The 24,984-nt window shown below is 37.4% G+C and overlaps 1 protein-coding gene across 3 annotated transcripts in view; it reads left to right on the top strand.

Annotated features, from left to right (window-relative positions):
- Positions 1-24,984, top strand: part of LOC139948788 (endoplasmic reticulum membrane-associated RNA degradation protein-like) — a 41,758-nt gene that overhangs the window by 7,688 nt on the left and 9,086 nt on the right. For 2 of the 3 annotated variants that reach the window (XM_071947118.1, XM_071947127.1), the window contains exons 14-17: positions 1,410-1,484; positions 1,794-1,958; positions 6,922-7,035; positions 8,358-8,510. In XM_071947118.1, the coding sequence (XP_071803219.1) occupies positions 1,410-1,484; positions 1,794-1,958; positions 6,922-7,035; positions 8,358-8,499 (496 nt within the window). In that variant the 3' untranslated portion in view covers positions 8,500-8,510. Of the gene's footprint in view, positions 1-1,409; positions 1,485-1,793; positions 1,959-6,921; positions 7,036-8,357; positions 8,511-19,152; positions 19,363-24,984 lie in introns of those variants that run through there. The other variant, XM_071947133.1, reaches the window with a different exon arrangement.

Genomic DNA, 24,984 nt, shown 5'->3' with positions numbered 1-24,984 from the left:
GTACAAGCTGCAAGAACAGAAATTCATACTGCAAACAAAGAGGGTAACAACATCCGGCAAGCTAAGCAGAAAGAATCGTACATGTCAGAAGAAACGGCTTTGCTTAAAGCCATTGGACACTTTTGGTAAACAGTATTGTCCAAAGGCCCACACTTTGTGTATCACTACTTCTATGTAAAATAACAAACCTGTAAAAATTTAGGCTCAATCTGTCAATGGAGTCTGGAGAAAATAACCGGAAAACCCACCCTTGTTTCCGCACATTTCGCCGTGTCATGACATGTGTTTAAAATAAATGTGTAATTCTCGATATCGATATTTGATAATTGTTTTAATGTTTTTTCAAAAGGTGAAGCATTTCATGGAATAATATTTCAAGAGAAGTCTTTCACCATTACCTTCTGTAAACCCTGTAGGTTATTTGTAAATCTGTGAATTTTTTATTTGTTTTTCTGTTCCGAAAGTGTCCAATGGCTTTAAAGCCATTGGACCCTTTCGGTACAGAAAAAAAAAATAAAAAATTCACAGATTTACAAATAATTTACAGGGTTTACAGAAGGTAATAGTGAAAGACTTCTCTTGAAATATTAGTCCATGAAATGCTTTACTTTTTGAGAAAACAGTAAAACAATAGAAATTCTCGTTAGCGAGAATTACGGATTTATTTTAAACACATGTCATGACACGGCGAAACGCGCGGAAACAAGAGTGGGTTTTCCCGTTATTTTCTCCCGACTCCGATGAACGATTGAGCCTAAATTTTCACAGGTTTGTTGTTTTATATATAAGTTGTGATACACGAAGTGTGGGACTTGGACAATACTGTTTACCGAAAGTGTATAATGGCTTTAAGATGCATGTTGAGCAAGTTCATCAAGCCTCCCTCTCTAGCAGACACAGTGTGGCTTGGAAAATAGTGAAGGACTTGAACACTGCAGGAAAGAAAGGATATTCTAAGCTCTCGCAGTTGTATTTTTTTCCCCTATATATTATGACTTAATTTCAGAGGGAAATATTTGACGGAAAAAGATAGTTCTAGTATGTACTTCATAATCAGTAAGCTTTCAGACCATAATCCTGTAAAATACCTTTTAGCAGTTCTATGAAATCAGCCGTCGATTTCACGAAACGCTAGGATTGATCCTAACTTGAGTTAGGACGAGTAACCCGTCCTAACTTAGCATTAATCTTAAGGTCTGCATGCTACAGTGCAGGGTTGGGACTCGTCCTAAGACCTAAGATTAATCTTAAGTTGTGAAGAGTTTGGTGAAATCGACGGCAGGTCCTGTCTGGTTTTTAAAGAGATTCCTACATAGTGTAACTTCAAGAATTAAGTAGCATTCTTCACAAGGACATACAGCCTTAAATCCTAATTTATTTATAAATGATTCTCCATTTTGTGTCGCCAGTACATTGATGCCCTTCTCTGACCTACAGCCACTTGTTGAATGCATCTCTAAGTCATCTGCAGAAACTCTATTCAGGTGACTGTCACAATTTGTTTTCTTCAAAATGCATATTTTTTTTGAAAATATGGCAGTCTAATATTGGTCTAGTAGTTAAGACTTATTTTCTATTGTTGTGTTTTGGGGTTTTTTGTTTAAATATATTTTGTTATAAAGTGCCTTGAGGACCTCCCTTCGTGTGCAGCCTTCTACAAATACTTTTATAATTATAAATATTATTTTTATTATTTCTCTAGTTTTCTGTAAATTTGCTTCAGTTTGTCCTTTGATTTTGCCGGTTTACGTTTTTAATGTTTAGTAACACTGTTTTTGTTGACTTATTCGTAGACCTCGCAAGGAATTGGAAGTGACGTCACTACTCAGACGCATCACAGTGCAGTGCGAGGCAATTGGTGTTAATGTAGTCACCATGGCAACTCAAAGATATCAACAATATGTTGCTATGGAGCTCAGATCTCGACAGAGGGCCAATTATTCAAGACTTCTAAACAGGTGAGTCGAAAGTTTTAGTCACCTTTTGTAGATCAAGTTTTTGGCCATGACATGAACCCCTACTCACTGTGAATGAAGATGTATGTAATATAATTTACCCGAAGAAATGTCAGCTCCATTAGTTGTCAAGTTTTTTTTTTAGAAAAAGGTGTTTTTGAGAAAAGAAGTGAAAATCACAGAGCGATGTTTTCAGGACAGTTGCCTAAATACCAGTACTGGTAAATACATTGTTTCTAAAAAATAATGTTTGCCTCCTGAGATAAAACCTTTTTTGGTGACATTGTTTTACACTTTTCTCAAAAACTACAGCACCTTATATAATAAGGGAAGCTGTCTACATACCATCATTATCTTTTAACCATGTTAAAGTTTAATGTAAATGTGTGGAAGTTTGTGTGTTGTGTCGTATTATAAGAAACCCATACATTTTAATGCTGGAGAGCATTTGGATTTTTTAAAATGTTTTTTTTTAAGTATATTTGATGGAAACCATTTAAAGACTAAAGTCAACATTCGTCTTTACCTCTATGGTTTCTTTTTAGTTACAAACTTAAATTTGTTAAAATTTCATACTAAACAACTTGATCAAACTATTTCTTTGTCTCATATATCATCAGATGTGGTAGGGTTGGGGGCTTATTCCTCAATCGAATTACAAACCAATCAATAAAAATAAATGACAAATGACAAATGGTTTGCTTAGCCGCCTAATGGTAATGATGAACAGCTTAATGGAATAAGATGACTTAAGATGTCAAGCAGCATCCAATTTACAATCCCAGCTTCCCCCCGCCCTCCCCGATGCTCAAAGGTCACTCCAGTCCAGAAGTTAACTCCACATCCTTCCTTCAGTATTACAATGGCATTCGCAGAATAAGGGCTGAGCATTGTTCAATGACCTGGATTAAAAGCACTGTACATGCTTGGTTATTGTCAAAGACCATGTATTCTCACTTGGTGTATCTCAACATATGCATAAAATAACAAACCTTTTGGGCTCAATTGGTCATCGAAGTTGCAAAAGAACATTGAAAGAAGAAACACCCTTGTTGCACAAATTCGTGTGCTTGCAGATGCCTTCAAAAATGTTACCCTGAAGCCTTCTAATATTTGAGAAGGAAAAATTACCTCTTTCTCAAAAATTACTTCAGAGGGAGCCATTTCTCGCAATGTTTTATACTATCAACAGTTCTCCATCACTTGTTACCAAGTAGGTTTTATGCTAACCATTATTTTGAGTAATTACCAATAGTGTTCAGTGCCTTTAAGAAGTAAAACTGAAGTTATTGATGAGATCCACAAAGGAAGTCAAACATTTCCCCCTTCCGGATGGGTCAATGGGACTCGAGGATATTCATAGTTTTGTTATTGGAGTAGAGGTTTCTTTCTCCTGACGAGAATGAAATAATTGAGTGAGTCAGATTTATTTGCCCAGTTGCTGTCACAACTACACGCCCAATTTGTGGTCGGTCATCAAGTGGGATATGGTCAGATTTACTAACATTAGGGATACTTGGATTTCGTGGGCCAGAGTGAAATTATTTCTTGTTTCTGGTTGGACTTCCATCTTCACAATGGTATGGGACTTTCTTTTGTTTTTCTTCTCCCTCATTTAGGAGTCAGGCTTGATGTTCCTCCTACTTTAGTCTGATTTCTGTTTTGCCATTAGAGGAATCTGAAAAATTGTGATCAAATAGCCTGATAAGGATATTAAAGGCAGGGGACAGTATTGGTAATTACTCAAAATAGTTAATAGCATAAAACCTTACTTGGTAACGAGTAACAGGGAGAGTTTGATGGTATAAAACATTGTGAGAAATGGTTCCCTCTGAAGTGTTGTAGTTTTCGAGAAAGAAGTAATTTTCCACGAATTTGATTTCGAGACCTCAAGTTTAGAATTTGAGGTCTCGAAATCAAGCATATGAAAGCACACAACTTCGTGTGACAAAGGCGTTTTTTTCTTTCATTATTATCTCGCAACTTCAAAGACCGATTGAGCTCAAATTGTCACAGGTTGGTTATTTTATGCATATGTTGAGATACACCAAGTGAGAAGACTGGTCTTTGACAATTACCAATAGTGTCCACTGTCTTTAAAGCCAACACCATGTGTACTTGTAGGACAGCCCTTGTACTCGGTAAAAAATGTCCTACTCTTTTCCAAGGAACAAATATCATGCCCGAGGAGTGCATCTAATCAGCTGACTTCCTCCACCCCACCTCCCCCAATAAAAGTGCCATTATTTAACAATTGAAACACACTATACACAGTTAAGTGTGTTTAGTCATTTCCTTGTTTTTTGCTTACTTTTTTCGCTGTTGCAGTATACAAAGTTTAATGTCTTAATATAACATCGAGGTATTAAAGCTGTTATTGAGTTGGAAGAGCTTTTGTTAGCTCTAGAAGTGTAGCTGGGCCAGTGATTTGGAACAATCTCCCTACTGCCATTAGGGAATCTGTTTCTCTATCTGCATAAATTTGTAAAGTTCTAAAGACTCACCTTTTGCCATGTTAATTGCTTTCAAGTGTGCTGTGATCTTGATGGAATAGCGCCTTGTAAATTTTAATCGTTATGTTATCAACATGTTGAAATAATAATAGTAATAATAGTATAGGTTTTCCCGGCCAATTTTTATCAACAAATTCATCATTAAAATGCACCTAATACACACATTATTCCTCAATCCACTCAGACTAAGCTTTTCTTTTTATCTATAAATGCATTCAATTTTGTTTGTGTATACATGAAATTGGGCCCTGATATGGAGTGGTACAGGAAGTGGATAATAAGGTGCTTTTAAATTAATTTGTACTTAAAGATCTTACAAAGTCGCTGTCATGTTGTCCTGTCGCTCTGTGACCGCTGACCGTCTCAAGGTTGACCAGCACGTGTCGGGTTCACGTGTGTATCAGCTGTCCACTTATTTGATTAGTGGACCCACAATGTGAAACTTGGCATTAAGACTATAAGACAGCCAGATAAAGTAATTGTCAGTCTCTGTTAGAAATTGAATGTTTGAAATCGCCAGTACATGATGTTTTAGCATGGCAACCGAAATGTACAGCACAACATGCCATTACTTCACAGCATGTAGCAAAAACATGTTTTTAGACACGCAAAACCAAAATACATTTCACTGTATATATTTTACATGTGACAATAAAACATGAATAATAAATTTAAAGATTTTAAGATTTGTTTTTCTCGAAGCAGAAAGAACTTTGTCAAATCTAATCCGGTCTTTGCTCTATATAAGTTTTTTGTTGAGTAGCCAACCAGGCTAATAAACTCTGGTTTAGCTTGCCCCCAGGAAGTTTTAGTAGCCCTGATTTTAAACACCTGTTGTCATCAATGTATCTTTCTGATGCATTAATAGGCAAACAAAACTAATCAAACATTAAAAAAATAATAAGAACACATTTAAAAGATGTATTATTCACATCTGATTAGAAAAAAATTGAGCAGTTTAAACTAGTAGGTTGCACAGTTTTTAGTAGTGTTTACTAGCCCGTACCAGGTTTTTCTAGACAATGTACGCCGGGCACCAGGCCAGTGTCAAGGGAGAACCCTGCCAGTGATTTATGCATTAAAGGCAGTGGACACTATTGGTAATTACTCAATATAATAGTTAGCATAAAACCTTTCTTGGTAACGAGTAATGGGGAGAGATTGATAGTATAAAATATTGTGAGAAAAGACTCCCTCTGAAGTAACGTAATTTTTGAGAAAGAAGTAATTTTCCACGAATTTGATTTCAAGACCTCAGATTTAGAATTTGAGGTCTCGAAATCAAGCATCTGAAAGCACACAACTTCGCGTGACAAGGGTGTTTTTTCTTTCATTATTATCTCGCAACTCCGACGACCAATTGAGCTCAAATTTTCACAGGTTTGTTATTTTATGCATGTTTAGATTACCAAGTGAGAAGACTGGTCTTTGACAATTACCAATAGTGTCCAGTGTCTTTAATAAAGGCTTCGCAAAAAGTGCACACAAATAGTTGTGGGTGTCTGATGTTATTGGACTGTGAAAAAAAACAAGCTAACGAGAATTCCAGGCCTCTGTTATGATCAAAAAATTGTTATAAAGAAATCAGAGCAAGATAAAATGAAGATAAATAATCCATAAAGCCAAGTCCCCAATGAGTTTCTGACCCAGTTATCTACCATCGAAACAACATACATCACTGCAAATTACACGTTTCCCAATTGCAGGCAGTAGGCGCAGGGTTGTCAGGTTCGGTCCCCAGCGTGGATTAGCAGACCTGAATTTTAATTACGTTAGGGATTGTTGCAGCGAAGGAGGCTTTGTTTTTTTACTGATGATGTGCCGTGTAGGAGTATGATCAATTTCAGAATCCTCAAGGCAATAAGGCTTAAGACACAGTATTTTCCACAATTTTACGCCTGCATTTGAAGTTTTTGAATATTGTAATTTTTAGGCATGAATTTTGTTCAGCTGATTAGCTGATTTCCTCCTTTTCTTGTCAAAACAGTGCCATATAAAATTTGAAAAAAAACTGTACACAAGTTAAGTGTGATCGACCATGTCCTCTTTTTTTACAATTAGAATGTTGCATGTTTGAATTTTGTATACGTGTAATTAATAGCATCCCCAATTTATGGGTTTTTTTTTTCAATCAATCCTTATTGGAAAGAAATTGTTTTGATATTTTACCTCAAACCAATTTCGAATGAAATCATCTTTAGTGTGTAGTAGCGCTAGGCGTCCATCTGTCTCAAAAGGCGATGGACTTATGAAAGGGGGATGTTGATTTGCTCGGATGGTTAGTGGCACTTGCGGTTGTGTAAACTATATTTTAGGATATTCTTATATTTCATTTTGTAGTGTTGGTGACAGTGAAGAACAAAATTATAAAATAAAAATAAATAATAAAATAATAAATAAAATAAATGAATACTTGTATAATTTTGTTTACATTGGTGTTGTTTTCACTCCAGTATTCCAAGGCTGTCGTCAGGACTGAGGCTCATTATTTTACTTCTCTTCTGTCAACTCAGAAACCTTACTTCTTTAAAGTCCTCCACTTCCAAAGATATCCAGTCACAAATCAAGTAAGTTTGTTTTATTTGTTTTTTATAAATTGCCACTCAAATAAAACAAGCTATGAAACAGTGGCTTTTAAGAAAATAATACATATTGAGCCAACACTCCCTTTAAAGAGAATTATTACATGGTTGTACTCACAAGTTTACTATTATTTATAGTTTATTCTGAGGCCCTGTCCGAATTAGCGGCTACAGCTAGAGCTAGATTTCTGCCTCATCATGCTTTGAAGTATAGGTTGTCCATAGCAACACCCTTAGCAACAGCCGTAGCCGTAGCTGCCAAATTCGGATTCGTCCTTAGCATTTAATTTTTTTCATTTATGTGAATAACTCTTATAAGATTAGCAATCTCCGTGCCCTTTGTTTGTTTGTTTTGCTTTGTTATGATGCTGAGCATGGTTGAATGGCACACACAGGAAGCATGACGCGGAGTGTCTACCACATGCCCTAAAAACTAAACCATCCAAAAGACATTGTTAGATTTTATGTGTGTCCCTACGTCATCTCTCGACTTTATGTGTGTCCCTACGTCATCTCTCGACCCTGCCGTTGGGAACTGATTGAATTTATCAAATTTGATTATTGATCGTCAAAGGAGAGAACTTTTACAGGAATTGTCAGACTCCGTATAACTTCTGTCATAACTGACAGAATGCGTGTTTGCGTAACTTCCCCTGTTTGTGTTTTTCAGCTGCTCTAGAAAAATTATCATCCTTGAAATCAATAGTTTTCCTATAGGCTCACCTTTTGAATTGATAGTATAAGGAAAAGTGGCTTGAAATGAAAAGTGCAACTTAACTTGATTAAAGGAAAGGTAGTGATTGTGTTTTTGTTTTTTTGTCTTTACATGTAGTTTTAATAATAAAACAGCTTATAAATAGTTCCCACTTGGCGTCACACAGTGTAAAGTCGATTATCTTGATGGGCAGCAGAAATAATATTTTGACTGCACAACTATGCGCTGAGCGTGAATAACGCGCAATGCAAGCAGAAGTTGGGTTGAGTTCCTTGCATGATTAGGCAGTTATCCATTTAGATGCGTAGACACAATTGGACGCAGCTCAAAGCCAAAATCCAAGTTCCCTGTAAAGATTTCATTTATCAGGTATTGAGGCCTTGTATGCTTCGTTTTTGTAAGGGCAAGGGCACCAAGGCATTTTCTCCTACTGTAGCATTTCAAGGGCACCAAAGGCAATGACTAGGGGCATGGAGGCAATCGCCTTTGTTGTCTATATAAAGTATCAGGCCTGGGAATTCTCTACACCTAGTGTTTCATCCAACACTTTGTTTCATTCATTGATTGATTTCATTCTTCAACTTCTCAACAGATTTTTGAAAGGTGTGTTACGCTACGCAGAAAACGTCAATAGCCTTACGGGGCCGGAGAGGAACAAATGGGATGAATGTTGTACTCTGATTGAGTCTCTCTACAGCCTTGTCCAGAGTTACTCTGAAAAACTAAAGCCGTAACTTCAATTAAGGTATGTTAAGTTGTACACAAAATAATATTCAAATATTATTAACCACAAGGAAAACTGAATGGATAATTTTTGTAATGATTTGGGTTTGAACAAAGAGAATTGGGAAGCGGCTTCCACAGCAGTTAGCAGTTGTACGGCTTCTGACTGGCACCCCTGAACAAAGATATTGACAAAATAGGGAGACTGCCAACATAGGGCTGGATAGCTCAGTTGGTAGAGCGCCGGCACGTTAAACCGGAGGTCGTTGGTTCAAGTCCCACTCTAGTCAATTTTCTCTGTCAAACTCAAGTCAAAATAATATTCACAATGATAATATTATGTAGTTGTTATGTAGCACTTAATCAGTCAAAGCGTTCAAACAGGTACACAGAGTTTCGTTTGAATTATGAGACCCATTCGTACTGCACCTTGTAAGTGTTTACACAGTGATGCAGTTCAAGCCTACTGCCAACCAGGCCAGATATTCCTGGGCTAACCCCATTCTCTTAAAGGGAAGGTAATACTTTTGGTAAGCACTAATGGCGATAACAACTTTTGGTTAGAAGCCTAAACCTACAGCAGCTTTAGAAAGTATTAAGGAATGTTGAGAAACATTTTACAAAGTAATGGTTAATGTAAAAAGTATCTTCTTTTTATTCCCCCAAAGTTTAGTCTGAGAAGCATTACTGTCAGTAACAATTCTCAGATTGTGTACTCCTATGAGGGATTAATCTTCCTGTAAGGCCATATATATCTCCGGGGATTTTCGGCGAATATCTCTAAAATGTGACCACCTGTGACCTTTTGAAATGAAATTTTCACAGGTAATTTTTTTTATTTTATATTTAGGGTTGAACAAAGAAAATTTAATAGAGTTGGACTCGAACCAACAATTAACTAGCGGGCGCTCTAGGCTAGTTTTATTTTATGTAAATTTATACATGTTTAAACTGGCTCCAAAAACCAAATACTTTGCCTGTAAAAGATAAGTCTACTTGGCTCTGTGTATGTACATTACACAGCACATAGGACTAACGGAGCTACGTCCCATCTGAAGGACAAATCAAATATAGCGATAGTCAAGAAGACAAGTGCCTGACTGACAGCCCGGACCCACACTCTGACTAGATGTTGAGAAAACATAAATTACTGCTTTGCATCTATTCTACAGGGTTCTTTAAAACCTATGAGAACATATCATGTGGGTTGGCGAGGAAATTTGGTTAAAAAAAATTCTGATGATTTGATGGTCCTCTTACAAAAATACCTTGCTTGATTTGTATTAATCAAGATTCTGTTTTTGTTTGGCCCACTACTTTATTGATTCAATTTTTGCCAATAATGTCTCTACTTATCTCCATACCACCATCTACTGATCCTGTCTGACCTCTCTGCGTAGTTCCAGACCTCCTTAAGTTTTGAATCCTAGTTTTAGACATTCTGGTCAGCCATGACTCTTAAACCTTGTCTTGCTAATTCTGTGTGCAACCAAGGATGCCATACTCACATCGCTAATGCAGACATTCAATGCTAGCGCTGTTAGACAGCAGGTGTGATATTCTGGTCTACATGATTTTCGATTTGTTTTGCCCTTTGATCATTTTTATATATTTTTTTTTAATTCAATAGCCAGAAATGTCCATTAATCCTACACCATAGGACATGACTTGATACTTGATAATATATTCCTACTATCTCCAAGGACCAAATATCATGCCCATAGGAGCCTTGATTCTTAGCCTTGATTCAAGGCTGTTGGCGTAGTGTGTGCGGCAAAATTACGCAACAAACTGCACGCAGTGTATACACGAACAACGTATACATTGTATGTACAGTACATTGTACAGCGAGAACAGTATAGCGAAGTCGTGAGTACGGTCAAGTCTGTCAACCTCGTACGCGTAGCTCAAACAACAGCCTACTTAGAAGCTACTAACAAAGTACTCACATGTACAATGTAATGTATACCGTAGAGATAGTGCATGTACATGTATGTGTACATACGCTGTACACGTATATGCACGCTTTGTGTTATGTATGGGGTGTGCTGGCGGAATTCAGTGGGGACTCGCGCGGATTATGCTGGTCGCGGCTGGCTGGAGCGCCTTGATCAAGGCTATGCCCATAGAAGAGAAAAGTGACCACTTGTACAAAGTGCCATTATTAGCAAGGTCTTGTGTGCATCCAAGAAAAATTAACCTCCGCAGCATTAACTTCTGTTTATTCAGTGTCAAGTGTCCCCCCCCCACCTGTTCAAGTGATGTCACACCACGCCTAACTCATCTCTTCAGAAAATAACCCATGACTTTCTTAATTCCTTATCCAAAGTAAAAGTGACATTGTTAAAAACAACATCAAGCCTACTTATTTCTGGTAAACTTCATGGATACTGAACGAATGAAAGGGAAAGATAAATAATACCCCTCGTAATGAAACTGATTTTATTTATCCTACATTTATTTGATTACACATCCAACAGCACAATTAGCACCAAATAAGAGGATAAATAGGAAAGGAAACATTGCAGTTCAGGTTTAGATGTGAGATTATTGGGGGAAACCCCTGTAAACAGATAGGGACTGAAAACCCAATCAAAATGTAAGACTTCGGTCCGAGGTGGGATTCAAACCGGGGTCCACAGAGGTGAAAGGCAGGGATAGAAACCACTGAGCAAACCTGATCCTCAACCTGTGCCCAATTTTATAGAGCTGCTTAAGCCCCCCCAAAAAAGTAGCTAAGCACAACAGAATTGTGCTTACCAGGACAGGGTTACCAGCTGAAACACCATGTCATATACACAATTTGTGACTGGTATCCTGCTTATTTCTGCTCAGCAGAAAACTGTTTGCTTAAGCAGCTCTATGAAATTGGGCCCATTTTCATTTAGTTGATTGTAATGTATTGTGTGTGTGGTCACTGGATGTAAGGTGCTGGATACCACTTGTTGTGAAAGTCGGCAGTTCCTGTTGAAGTCTTGTGTCAGTCACACGATACTGAAGGTTGTTGACTTAGGTTTGAGATCAATGTTTTCATAGTCTAATCCCCACCAGTCAGGCTCACAGGGAGAGGTTTTTTTCCTCTGCCTTGGGGAAGGCAGCTTTGTTTTAAAGGCACTGGACATGCACTATTGGTAATTACTAAAGATAATTATTAGCATAAAAACTTACATGGTAATGCACAATGGAGAGCTTTTGATAGTACAAAACACTGGAGGAATGGCTCCCTCTAAAGTATCGTAATTTTTGAGAAAGAGGTAATTTCTCACTCAAATATAAACTACAAATACAGTTTTTAACTATTTAGAGTTAAAGAAAAGGAATTCCATGCCAAGCTTTCAAAAAAACTAAAAAGTTAACTGTCTGCCTCTGTCTTGGGGAATAGTATCGTGACACTTTAGAATAATAGAATAGACGACCAGGAAATGTGAATTTCCAATAAATAAAGCAAGTCTTGGATTGACAAACGGTGGTTCCTGACCCGTCCGGATAAAAAGAGAAAAGGGCTCGTTGATAATGACCCTAGATGACAATTAAAGCTCTCTTTGGAAGACAAGTACAGCATAAATACAGCGTGCACCTGTTCTTGATTGATGCTACTTCCATGCATTATCAATGCATGTCATGCGCAATAATTCATGCGCATGAGAAAGGGGATAACGTATAGTACCTGTTTTTGTGCAGTATGCGCTATGGCATTGTAGGTGACAGATTTCCATATTGAGAAAATAGAGTTAGCTGTTCGCAAACTGCTTACCAACCAAAAGGACGTATGGTATAAATGCAAAAAAAACTAGTTAATGGCCTGATTTGTTCGACCCTTACAGAGTCTCTTTCAAAGGCTAAGATTTCTACATTGTCAAATGTCTATCACAAATTAAGTCACCTTGGATCAATCATTTGGGTGTCAATGTACTAACTCTGCACTTATTTTTCACAAAATTAATGGGCATGATGTCTTTTTTATGTATAATAAGCAGGCATGATATTCTTCCTACTTAAAAGCAGTGGACACTATTGGTAATTGTCAAAGACTAGCCTTCACAGTTGGTGTATCTCAGCATTTGCATAAAATAGCAAACCTTTGAAAATTTGAGCTCAATCGGCCATCGAACCTGCGAGATAATAATGAAAGACAAAAACACCCTTGTCACACGAAGTTGTGTGCGTTTAGATGGTTGATTTCGAGACCTCAAGTTCTAAATCTGAGGTCTCGAAATCAAATTCGTGGAAAATTACTTCTTTCTCAAAAACTATGGCACTTCAGAGGGAGCCGTTTCTAACAATGTTTTATACCATCAACCTCTCCCCATTACTCGTTACCAAGTAAGGTTTTATGCTAATTATTATTCTGAGTAATTACCAATAGTGTCCACTGCCTTTAAGACTGTTCCCCAATTTCGTTTTGCCCTTTTAAAAATCTGAAAAAATTGTGATTAAACAGCCTGAAATGTCTATTAGAGCACACATGATGTGTACGTGTAGGTCAGCCTTTGTACTCGATAAAATATTCCTACTTTTTTTTCCAGGGACCTAATGTCATGCCTGAATAAGGTTCCTTGCTATAGGATTTGAGGCAGTACATGATGAGGTTTGCGGTGAAACCATGTGTGTATTTACTTGCCAGCAAGGTGCACTTGATTTGATTCTTATTGTCATAGACCTTATCGCAAATACCAATGCGCAAGCGCAAATACCAATGCGCAAGCGCAAATACCAATGCGCAAGCGCAAATACCAATGCGCAAGCGCAAATACCAATGCGCAAGCGCAAATACCAATGCGCAAGCGCAGACTGTTGAATGAGGTGCATTGTGGGATAGATATGCATCAAACTTTGCTACCAGCTAGACCACAATGCACCTAATTCCAAGCTTTACGCGCGCGCCCCGGTATTTGCGATAAGGTCTATTTGGTGATGATATAGGGTATGGTGTACCCCTTATTGTGTGTTCTTCGAGTGCTTGAAATCTCAGAAATTCTTTAGAGGATTTAAGGGGGGTACTTCTGTACAAGCGGAAAATAGTCCGTTTAATTCTTCCTCCTTATGGTTACAGGCAGTGGACACTATTGGTATAACTCAAAATAATTATAGCGTGAAACCTTTCTTGGTAACGAGTAATGAGGAGAGGTTGACGAGTATTGAGGTAACATTGATATAACATTGTGAGAAAAACGGCTCCCTCTGAAGTAAAGTAGTTTTCGAGAAAGAAGCAATTTTCCACGAATTTGATTTCGAAACCTCAGATTAGAATTTGAGGTCTTGAAATCCAGCATCTGAAAGTGCACAACTTCTTGTGACAAGGGTGTTTTTTTCTTTCATTATTGTCTCGCAACTTCGACGACCGATTGAGCTCAAATTTTCACAGGTTTGTTATTTTATGCATATGTTGAGATACACCAACTGTGAAGACTAGTCTTTTATAATTACCAATAGTGTCCAGTATCTTTAAAGTATCTGGGAAGATTGAGGGGGAGGGTGGTCATAAGCTTAGGTGGTTACCCTCTGCCACAGGGAATAGTATACTTGTTGCACCTACTTCCCAAATGTTCTTGTTGAAATGTACAAGTCCGTTAAATGTACGTCGCAGACCCCCAAAATCGCTATTGCCACAATCCAAATGAGCACTATCCAAACAAGCAGAACCAGTTTCTTGTTCTCTGTAAAACAGTGCCATCTAATAGATTTGTTTTCACATTTTTTCTTTAGATGGTGTGTTTATTGAAAACTAGAGAATTTAAACAATTTACTCTTCCAAAAAAAACTAATCCCTGAAATGAGCCTTCCCTTTAAGAGCCAAGAGCAATACATTGTCCCAAACCAGCATAAAGTACATCTGAAATTCGATAAACGGTTTCAATATTGCATTACGCCAGCAGCAAAAAGTACATTGGAAGGCCGACCCCACTACGAAGTATGTTATAATAAATATTTAAAACAAAAAAATTCTAGCACTCTTAGTTTAAAGGCACTGAACACCTTTGGTAATTGTCAAAGACCAGTCTTCTCACTTGGTGTATTTCAACATATGCATAAAATAACAAACCTGTGAAAACTTGAACTCAATTGGTCGTCAAAGATGTGATAGAATAATGGACGAAAAAACACCCTTGTCGCACAAGTTGTGTGCTTTCAGATACCTTGAATTCGAGACCTCAGCTGAGACCCCAAATTCAATTCAAATATTTTAGTGAGAAATAAATTACTGCTTTCTCAAAGACTACATTACTTCAGAGGGAGCCGTTTCTCACAATGTTTTATAATATCAACAGCTCTCTATTGTCTGCACCAAGTAAGTTTGTATGCTAACAATTATTATGAGTAATTACCAATAGTGTCCAGTGCCTTTAAAAATATAAAACCTTAAACTTCCCAACAGATGACATTTCAATTGATGATTTATGCGGTTTAGTTGGCATCGATGACAAGGTGGCATTAAGGTCCATTCTTTATTGAAATTCCAACATGTATCTTATTGTTTTCCCGCACCAGGTGATCAGTTTGTCAGTGTCTCCTATTAAATAAAACTGATTGGGCAAATTCAGGGGCTGCCCTTTTGGGTTTGGTTTTTAAACCTGGAGGGAAATGTACTTTGAATAGCTGCCTTTTACCAAAAAAAAAGATATGGACCTCATCATCATTATCATTATCATCATGAAAAATAGACCACGTGCCAATTTCACAAAGAGTTAAGATTGGTCTTAACTGCAAAACAATCGCAGTTGCTAAGTAAAGTGTGATGTCACAATACAAGTCACTATGGTAATACTGACAATTTGTCTTGCAATGAATTTGATTGCTTTTTGAAATCAACCCCAGGCCTGGAAGTACATGGAGTCAACAGTGGCCTCTGTTGCCCCTGTCTTGGTTATGGTCTTGGTCTTCAAAAGTTTCCCTTAGACCTTAAAGGGAAGGTACACGTTTGGTAATTGTCAAAGACCAGTCTTCTCACTTGGTGTATCTCAACATATGCATAAAATAACAAGCCTGTGAAAATTTGAGCTCAATTGGTCATCGAAGTTGCAAGAAAATGATGAAAGAAAAAACACCCTTGTTGGACGAAATTGTGTGCTTTCAGATAAGAATAAAAGACTTCTAGCTAGTCTACGTTACTTCAGAGGGAGTCGTTTCTCACCATGTTTTATACTATCAAAAGCTCTCCAATGCTTGGTTAACATTTGTTTTGAGTAGTTACCAAACATGTACCTTCCCTTAAAGATTGTCCAGTAGAAATGCCATTTGCAAAATGAAAATGGCCTTGCCCTCTCAAAGATGAAATTCCATGCCTGATAAACATGAGAATAATATGTTTACCAAAATTTCATAAAAGTTATTTGTGGTTAAACAAAAACCATGCGACCCTTGAGTCACAAGTCATCTGGGTAAATTCTAAGTCTAGTCCGAGTCCAAACTTTTTGCCAATAAGCCAATCAATTTGGGTACTTTTTGTTTTTGGTGCATCTTACACCTTGGATTCCATTAGCATTGTTATGTTATGATCATAGAGCAAGAAGATTGACAGGTAGCTGTCTTCCAAACCCAACCCCTCCCCTCCCCCATTGGTGCAACCAGAGGGTGGGGGACAGGAAGGTGTCCCCCCCCCAGCCTTGCCCCACCAACCCACCCCCACACAAAAATGCACAAACAAATGGTTTGATACATGAAGTAGCCCCTTAATGTCTTTGCCCTGCTTTCCCGCAAATGAAAATTGACAGAGCCACTGCCTCTCCCCCCCCCCTAAAAAAATGGAAATATTACCCCATCCTTGAACCTACTTGCTTTTCTAGTTGTTATTGTATTATCATCCATATGTTCTTTGTTGATCTTCTATCACCGTGGTTACAACTGAGTTACCCTTGTCAGTTATGAAGGCAGTTAGTACCCAATTGAGCTAATTTGTTATTGTACCTGGGGCGTTTCTATTACTGGAGATGCCGTCCCCTCAGGTATAAACGCATGAAGTCCTTAGACTTCTCTCTGTTTATTTTTTTGTAAACAACCTGTTTGGCAGTACTGTGGAGGTGGCAGGATTACAGATGTATATTTTGTCTATGTGAGACATTAAATGAAAAAAACATTATTTTTTTAATTTATTTACAGGCACTGGGCACTATTTTACTCAAAATAATTGTTAGCTAAAAAACTTACTTGGTACCATAAAGTTTTAAAGATACTTTTGGCTACATGTACATTAGATACAATGGGTATTTCTTCCAATAATTCTAAGCCTCCTGTATTGCAAGGCCCAATTTTATAGAGCTGCTCAAGCCAAAAATAGTGCTTACAATATTTCTGCTAAGCAAAAACAAGCATGATACCAGTCCAAGATTGTACACATGACATGCTAATTTGGCTGGTAAGCCTATCCTGGTAAGCATAATTGTGTTGTGCTTAGTTACTTTTTTACTCTATTAAATTAGGCCCAGGTGTAGTAAACCAATCTATTTTGCTTCAAGTCTCAAACTCTTAGATTTCACCATTCGAGGAAACATCAACAGTAATTTGAAACACAGACGTCTCTTCGGTATTAATGTTTTTTATTTAGGAATTTACTCCAGAAACTGATCGGTTTGCAAAGTCCGGACTAGCATTTCACAGTGTGCAGTCCTGTTTCTAATCGCAAAACAAATGGATTCCCTAAAGTACTGGGTTTTGGGGGTATTTTTCTTTCCTTCTAACAATGGGACTATTTAGTAGTTTTTGCCTGATACCTTTTACAGTCCTGTAGCCAAAAAGTTTGTGACAGTTTTTCTTCTGGGCACAATACCAAGAAAAATACTTGCAGCTTGTCAGGAAAGTTTACTTTTGTCCATGTAAAATTTCTCCTTTGTGAGGGGTGGGAGTGCTGTGTTTCGAGAAAACATTTCGAGAAAACATTGAAATTCTTAAAAGGTTTTAATTGAAAATCCGTGTGACAATAGCAATCAACTTTTGCTAAAATTATCCATTGTCACAAACTCACTATCCAGAATGGGATTATTGCTGTCATATCAACAAAGAGCATCTCTCTTGAACCATGCAAATTAGTTTCTGTAACAACTTAAGTTTAGGCAGTCAGGCTGACGTAGTGGTTTTATTCCTGCTTTCTTTCCATGTTTAGGACCCTAGTTCGAATCACACCAGGGGCATTACGTGGATTAGGTTTTTCCTTGGAACATTTCTCTGGGGTTTTTCCCTCCCCACATGTAAAGCTTTCTCAATAGGGTTGATGGCTAGTGTAACGATCTGGCTTCACAACCAGAAAAATTAGACTAAATGAAATGTGGAATTCACTGTGCAAAATGTAGTTTACCCCCCCCCCCCCAAAAAAAAAAGCTACCAAGAAGTTCATCCACATGCTCCATCACAAAGTTGAAGTAGCTCATTTTGTGGTATAGTGTGGCATTTCCTTTTCGGAGTGTTCGTCCATAATGTTTTGATACTATAAGTGAATTACACGGTCATTTGGCAAGGCAGATCTATTTTTAATGCCAGCTAAAATAACCCATAAATGTGTACCTGAAGGACACTGAGATTGAATTAGGCCAACTTTCTATAACCACCCCCCCCCCCCCCCACATCTCTGAATCTAGATCAGCACAGCATGCGTAGAGTTTTGACGACTGAGTAACAGATCCAGGCAAAACCAGACAACATTCTTCAATTTATGCATTTTATGCAGACATAGTCACAACATATTCCAGACCAGTTCAACGCCCTGTGGTAGTTTTTCTTGTTTGCCTAATTTATCTCCAGGGATATCCTGAACTTACGGAGTAAAGTCTCCCACAGCAAAAATTATAAGGCTAATCAAAATTGAAAACTTACCAATTCCAGACGTATTCCTTTTGCCCTCATTCCACTAAAAAAAACAGCTCGTGACTTATTGACTCGAGAACCTGTATTTTTCAAATTAAAAACAAACAAAATTGACTACTTGAATTCAAGAAGACATGGTGTAATGTCTTTTTAAAGAAACCATGTGGTTGCTGTATGCGGTGACCGCACAGTGAACCCCATATAGATTAATATGTCATATTACCATTAAGTAAGTTCAATGGCCCGGCATATGACCCCTATTTCAACTTCTGGTGCCACACTTTCATACTAATAATATCTCTCAAGTTTTTACTCTGTAAGTTGAGCAGGAGTTATAACTTAACTCAGGCCTTGCTCTTAAACCTTTTATGTTTAAGACAAGTTCTAAACTTGAGGTCTCGAAAATCAAATTCATGGAAAACTACTTCTTTCTCGAAAACTACATCACTTCAGAGGGAGCTGTTTCTCACAATGTTTTATACTATCAACCTCTCCCTATTACTAGTAACCAATTAAGGTTTTATGCTAATAACTATTTTGAGTAATTACCAATAGTGTCCACTGCCTTTAAATGTATATTTCTGATGCATTAATGGTAGCAATCACAACCAGTATAGTAGGCAAATAAAGGTTCACTCAAACACTCAAAAATAAATGAATACATTTAAAAAAATGTATTATTCACATCCCATTGGAAGAAATATGAGCATTTAAAACAAGTAGGTTGCACAGTTTTTAAGTAGCCAACAGGGCAAGTTGAGAAGTTAGCCTACAGCAATTTTTACTAGACAATGTTTGCTGTTCTAGTGTTAAGGGCGAGCCCTGTGAACTATACTATATTTTATCATTTCCATACTTGTACGTTGTAGATAGATGTATGGGATTAAATGATGTTGCTTTGACTGTACAGACTTCACCATGGACAGGCACTTGACACCCACTCCTCAGAGTTTAAGATAAATTCCTACAATTTGTTTCCGGTTGATTGTGTGTCGGACAAGAAAAGGCAAGTGGGATTTTTTTTCTTACATACCATCAACTTATGCAAAGAGTATTTTTTTGATGAAGTGCTTTAACATTTACAACAGCAACTCTAAGATGGAAATGCGGGGGAGAGACTCTTCAGTATATCTGTGTGCAACTGAAGTATCTTGCTAATACTAGTAGAGTGTTGTTTGTTTATTTATAATTGTTTTCAAGAAAACTGTCAGTGATAAGAAAATGAAACAAGTTGCACAATTTGTTGTGATTTCTAATTGTTTATGTTTTCACTCGAGTGCTGTGTCATCAATCACAGCTAAGCGAATTTTTGTCTTGAGTGGTTGGAAAACTGCATGAAATGTAACAAATAATAAGTGTTTTATAGAAACAATAATTACCCTTTAAATATGGGAAAAAGAAGCTTAAATCTGGGCCCAATTTCATAAAGCAATGGTACCTGTATGGTATTTTGTCTGCTTATCTATTTATAACCCGAGTAATATGCCGGTGATTTTTTTTTTTTTCACAGAACTCGGAATGTACACTGAGTATACAGTGCATGGGTAAAACCAAAATTATCATTTTTTATCCCGATGCAAATTTAACATCTATAAATCAGTGCAGTAACCGCTGCTAAAACATAGGATTCGAACTGCCTCTAGCTACTGGGCAATCTTGGTAGTCTAGTTGGTATGACACTGCTCTAGAATGGTAAAGGTTGTGGGTTTGAATCCCACCCGAGTAATTAATATGCCTGTGATTAAGGAAAGGACCGAGAATACAGTGTATGTATGGGTATTTATATATGAGTATTCTTTATCCTGATGCAAATTTAACATATATTAAATCAGTGCAGTAACCGCTGCTAAAACATAGGATTCGAACTGCCTCTAGCTACCGGGCAATCTCGGTGGTCTAGTTGGTATGACACTGCTCTAGAATCATAGAATGGTAAAGGTTGTGGGTTTGAATCCCACCCGAGTAATTAATATGCCTGTGATTTAGGAAAGGACCGAGAATACAGTGTATGTATGGGTATTTATATATGAGTATTCTTTATCCTGATGCAAATTTAACATCTATTAACCTATTTATGTTTTTTAAGCAAGAGTTTTCTGTGCTCAGGTTCACTGGTCAGAGCCATGGCACAGACCAATGATTACCAAAACAGAATCTCATTTACATAGCAGTTACACCAAATGTCACTTTCAATATAAAAAATCTAGGCCAGAAGGTTCAGTGGTATTTCCTGTATCGTCAAGCTGTATAGTCCAATGGAATTATTACTTTCATCCCATGGATGAACTACCTGATCCCCATGTTTGATGCATCATACATAATGCATGCTAGTTTATTCTATTCCAAGAAGTGGAACAGACGAAGATGCGTAATTTAATCTTGGATGCAAGGCTCAATCCGAGAGCCTACATCTGCTCCGGAGGCAGTTTTATAAGCTGAGAATTTTATGGATAATGTGTTGTCGTTAACATCTCTTGGGACTAAAGATACTTGCCCTGTCCTACATTTTTTTCTTGACCAAAATATGTTTTACCAATTCCACCGGCCCAATTTATACTGGCTCACTTGAGAACCTTTCTATAAAATCACTGTCTATTTTTGGTTTCAAAAATGAAACAAATGTTCAGTCCCACTTGGAAGTGCTTTGAGAAAGAATTAATTACTTTCTAGTGTCACAAATCAAAAAGGTCATTCATAACACCTGTTTTGAGAACAAAACCAAAACGACAACAACCATAGCGAAAAGAGGGCTGCTGTTTTCTCAGAAATATTGGTGTATTTCTCTCTCTAAACCTAGTTCAAGCGAATGCCTGAAATACCTGTAGATCTTTAATAACTTGAGGTATGAGTGGACTGTGGCTGTATGATGTTTGTCTTTCGAAACGAGGAATGTCTGTTGGAAATGTTAACTTCTAGGAAAATATTCCTCAAAGTAGGCCCAACGGACCTTTATCATGGTGCGGCCATCTTGATTTTCTACAGTCTGTACAAATGTAACCAAACCGAGGCTGGAAGAAAAACATTTTCTGGTTCCTTTCTCAGTTTCTCATTAGACACAGGAAACATGACTAAGATGGTGGCAGCATTAGAGGTTTAGGCCATGTCCGAAACGGTGACTTCGGCTACAGCATTGGCTAAATCAGCGCGTCTGCTAGTGTTGAAGAATAGGCAGACGCGCGCGTTTTAGCTGTAGGTTTATTGCATCACTACTTGCGTGGTGTGCGATTGCATCAGAATGTCTCGCGTGTATTTCTGAAAGATTTTGTTATCTTCACCGGTAAAACGGAATCCATGGTTTCCACAAATTTTCAAATTTGCACAGCCAGTGTTGTTTGTCATAGGGACAGTCATTGAAGCGTATCATTCTCTTAGCAACAGCCGTAGCATAGCCATTGCTGTCATTTTGGAACATGGCCTCATTAATTCTCTTAATGAGAAAATTGAATTAGCTATTCCAAACAATTTTCTAATTATAATGCCAACAATGGTGGAAGACTATTAGTTGTTTGTGCCCATGCATTCATCATTTTTGTGACAGTAGTTTGGACGGGAGAACAAATGCCTGCCTGGACACTTATTGAGAACAAATAATGAGTAAATAATAATAATACAAATAATGAGCAGTTTCTAGGAATATTCATTACAGGACCAATTGCTTAATATTTTTATGCTAAATAAATTGGTGTTCGTTAAATTGTGTTGTAATAGCGGGTAATTTTGTTCTGGTATACATAGTTTTGTTGTGCTTAGCAATTTGTTATGCTTTAAAAGCATCTCTATGAAGTTATGAAAATAGTGCACATAGCATTGTTCTGGTGTTTGTGTGACTACTAGTCCCTGCAGTACACAATTCAGTTCGACTGTTTGCCTCTTTCTAGCAGCACATTTCAGTTAACAGCAGGTGCAAAATGAATATCAAATAAAGGAGTTGTTTCTGGTACAATGTACATAATTGAATAGTGGCCAAACAAGAAGTCGCAAATGGGGCGGCCATCTTGATTTTCTCCCATTCAACACAATGTTACCAAACCGAGGGTTGAAGGAAATGAGTCAGTGGTTCCTTTCTGTACAATGAATACTAGCATCCATTACTGTTACTGTACACAGGGATCATAAACCAATATGGGGGCAGCAAATGTTTATTCTTTTCAATATTAGGAAAAACATTGTTCAGGTCTGTCGCTAGAAATGTTATCGAAACTGTTTAATCGAAAACCAGAACCCTGGACTGGTTATTTGTTTGATCTAAGACCCGACTCCCCCCCCCCCCCCCCCCCCCCCCCCCCCCGCTATTGAAAAAAACTTATTCCTTGCATGTCAGCAAGAAGGATAATGTTTCCTCATACAGTGTATATAAGATGGTTATTTACATAATATACAATAATATAACACCATAATGAAGTTTACTCACGCATTAACCAGTATTGGTGTTTAATCGAGAAGCAGAAAAGGACTGGGTATTTATTTGGTCTTAGCCCCGCCTTCCCCTTCCCCATGGTTTTTTAGTAAACAATGTTGAAGGAGAAGATATATTGCACATAACAAAAAAAGATAAATTATCCTCAAACAGTGGTATATAAAAATGGATAATAATCTTTACATACTTATATACAATTATGTAACACCATAATTAAGTTTACATCATGCTGGGTATAACTTGTTCAATAATGTCAATTTGGATGATCAGTAAATATTGGATGGTTTGGATTGTCTTAGATACTGTATACATTTTCTTGCATTACGTAATGCTTCCTTCAGTGGCTTCCGTATGCTGACATCTTCTTAAGACCTTCAAGAATTAAGAAGAGATAAATTTTGCAGACGTTAAAATCCTCTTCCTTTGATAAGTTGTTAATGGCCATGGAATGATTAATAATAGTTTATAGAGAGGTACCCTGGAGTTGAAACCTAAGACTCCATATAATAAGCCACATTTTTGTGCACATAATCCCCATAGAAAACCCTGGGAAAGGGCGTCCTTGCTTCCTTTTTAGTAGCCTACCGTGTGGCCGTCAAAGTTATGAAGCCCTGGAGAAGTTCACGTTGACAAACGCGTGTGTTTTCTTAAAAGGCAAATTAGATTTTTTTCTGTTTTGGGGAACTTTGGTTGTTTTTAGTCCTGCATACATGTAGACGTATAGTATGAAACTAACCTATGAATATTTCATTTCAAAAGTTGCATTTTTGAGATAACGCCGAAAATCCGGAGCGGGAATTTTATGAAACTTTGTACAAAATTCCTTCAAATACCTCACATATTCTTTTCGTCGTTCCGCCATGTTTTACTGGCAAACATACAGAGTTATACCAGGGCTCGCCTCACACCACCTCCTACTAAAAACTATGCAACATACTTGTTAAAAATTCGCATATATTTTTCCATTTATATCTGAATAATACATTTTTTAAATATGTTAATTTTGTTAGTGTAACCTTCCCTATTATAGTGGTTGTGGTCGCTTGATCGCTACCAGGGCCCAATCAAAAAATCATCCTTGCGTAGTAAAATCAGACTACCGGCCAAGAATCCACTCAATTGTTATGCTAAGCAAACAGCAGCTAAATACCAGTCACAAGCAATGTATATGGCATGAAATTTGGCCAGTAACATGTGTAAAATAAGCGAGCTATTTTCGTGCTTAAGCAAATATTTTGCTTAAGCAGCTCTATGAAATTGGCCCCAGTGCATCAGAAAGATCATTTATGACAAACATGTTTCAAATCAGGGCTACTAACACTTCCTAGGGGCAAGTTAAACCGAGGGTTTATTAGCTCAAAGGGTAAAACTTTGAACTTTTTGTAGGACACAAAACACAATGTCTACAGATTTACATCAAACTCACAGTTTGAAAATAATTATGGATAAGTAGAAAGTTTCCCTTCAAGTACTGCTTGCTGAGGTGCTGTAGTTTTTGAGAAATTAGTAAAAAAAAAAGTATCGAAAATAATGTTCGTCTCTAACGACGAAGATTATTTTAGCTTGTAAAACGTACTTTCGTTCTTTTTTTTTACAAAAACTACAGCACCTCGGGTAGTAATATTTTAAGGTACGTTTTATACCATCATTATCTTCAAACGATGTAAGTTTAAGAAGAAACTATGAATAAATAGTAAACTTGCGGGTACAACCATGTGCACACATGGTTGTACCCGCAAGTTTACTATTTATTTGTAGTTTCATCTCATGTCCTAACACCATGCAAAGCTTCAAACAATACTTGATGTTAGTTTAATGTAAATCTGTTGACATGGTGTTTTGTGTCACAAAAAGTACCCAAATCCTTGAGCAAGGCCTGTATGATGGTTATAGCATTTACATACGCAACAGCCCGATGACCTGCCCTTGTTTTCCCGCCCAAACATCTCTTGCTGTCAATCGTGAATTATAAATGAAGAGTATGACGACTTCAAAGTAATTGTGAATGAGTGGAATTGTCGCCCGACATACATCCTCCCAGATGGCAAGACAATCTCAAGGAATACTCATCCCCATTCCTTGAGACTTCCCATTCTTGGAGATTTCATTGCAAATTTGTTTCATACCACTTCGCAATGATGACCCGCCCTGATTTCGCGTTGAGTTAAATTCGTGAACAATTTTTTTCATACGAAGATAAAACTGTTGACCATCTGTATAAACTATAAAATTCAGCCCATCGCGAACAACATAAACATTTCATCCATCACGAAATATATAACAA

Source organism: Asterias amurensis, chromosome 1 (assembly GCF_032118995.1).
Source record: "Asterias amurensis chromosome 1, ASM3211899v1".
Classification (NCBI taxonomy): Eukaryota; Metazoa; Echinodermata; class Asteroidea; order Forcipulatida; family Asteriidae; genus Asterias; species Asterias amurensis.
This window is presented reverse-complemented; position numbering and strand designations above follow the sequence as displayed.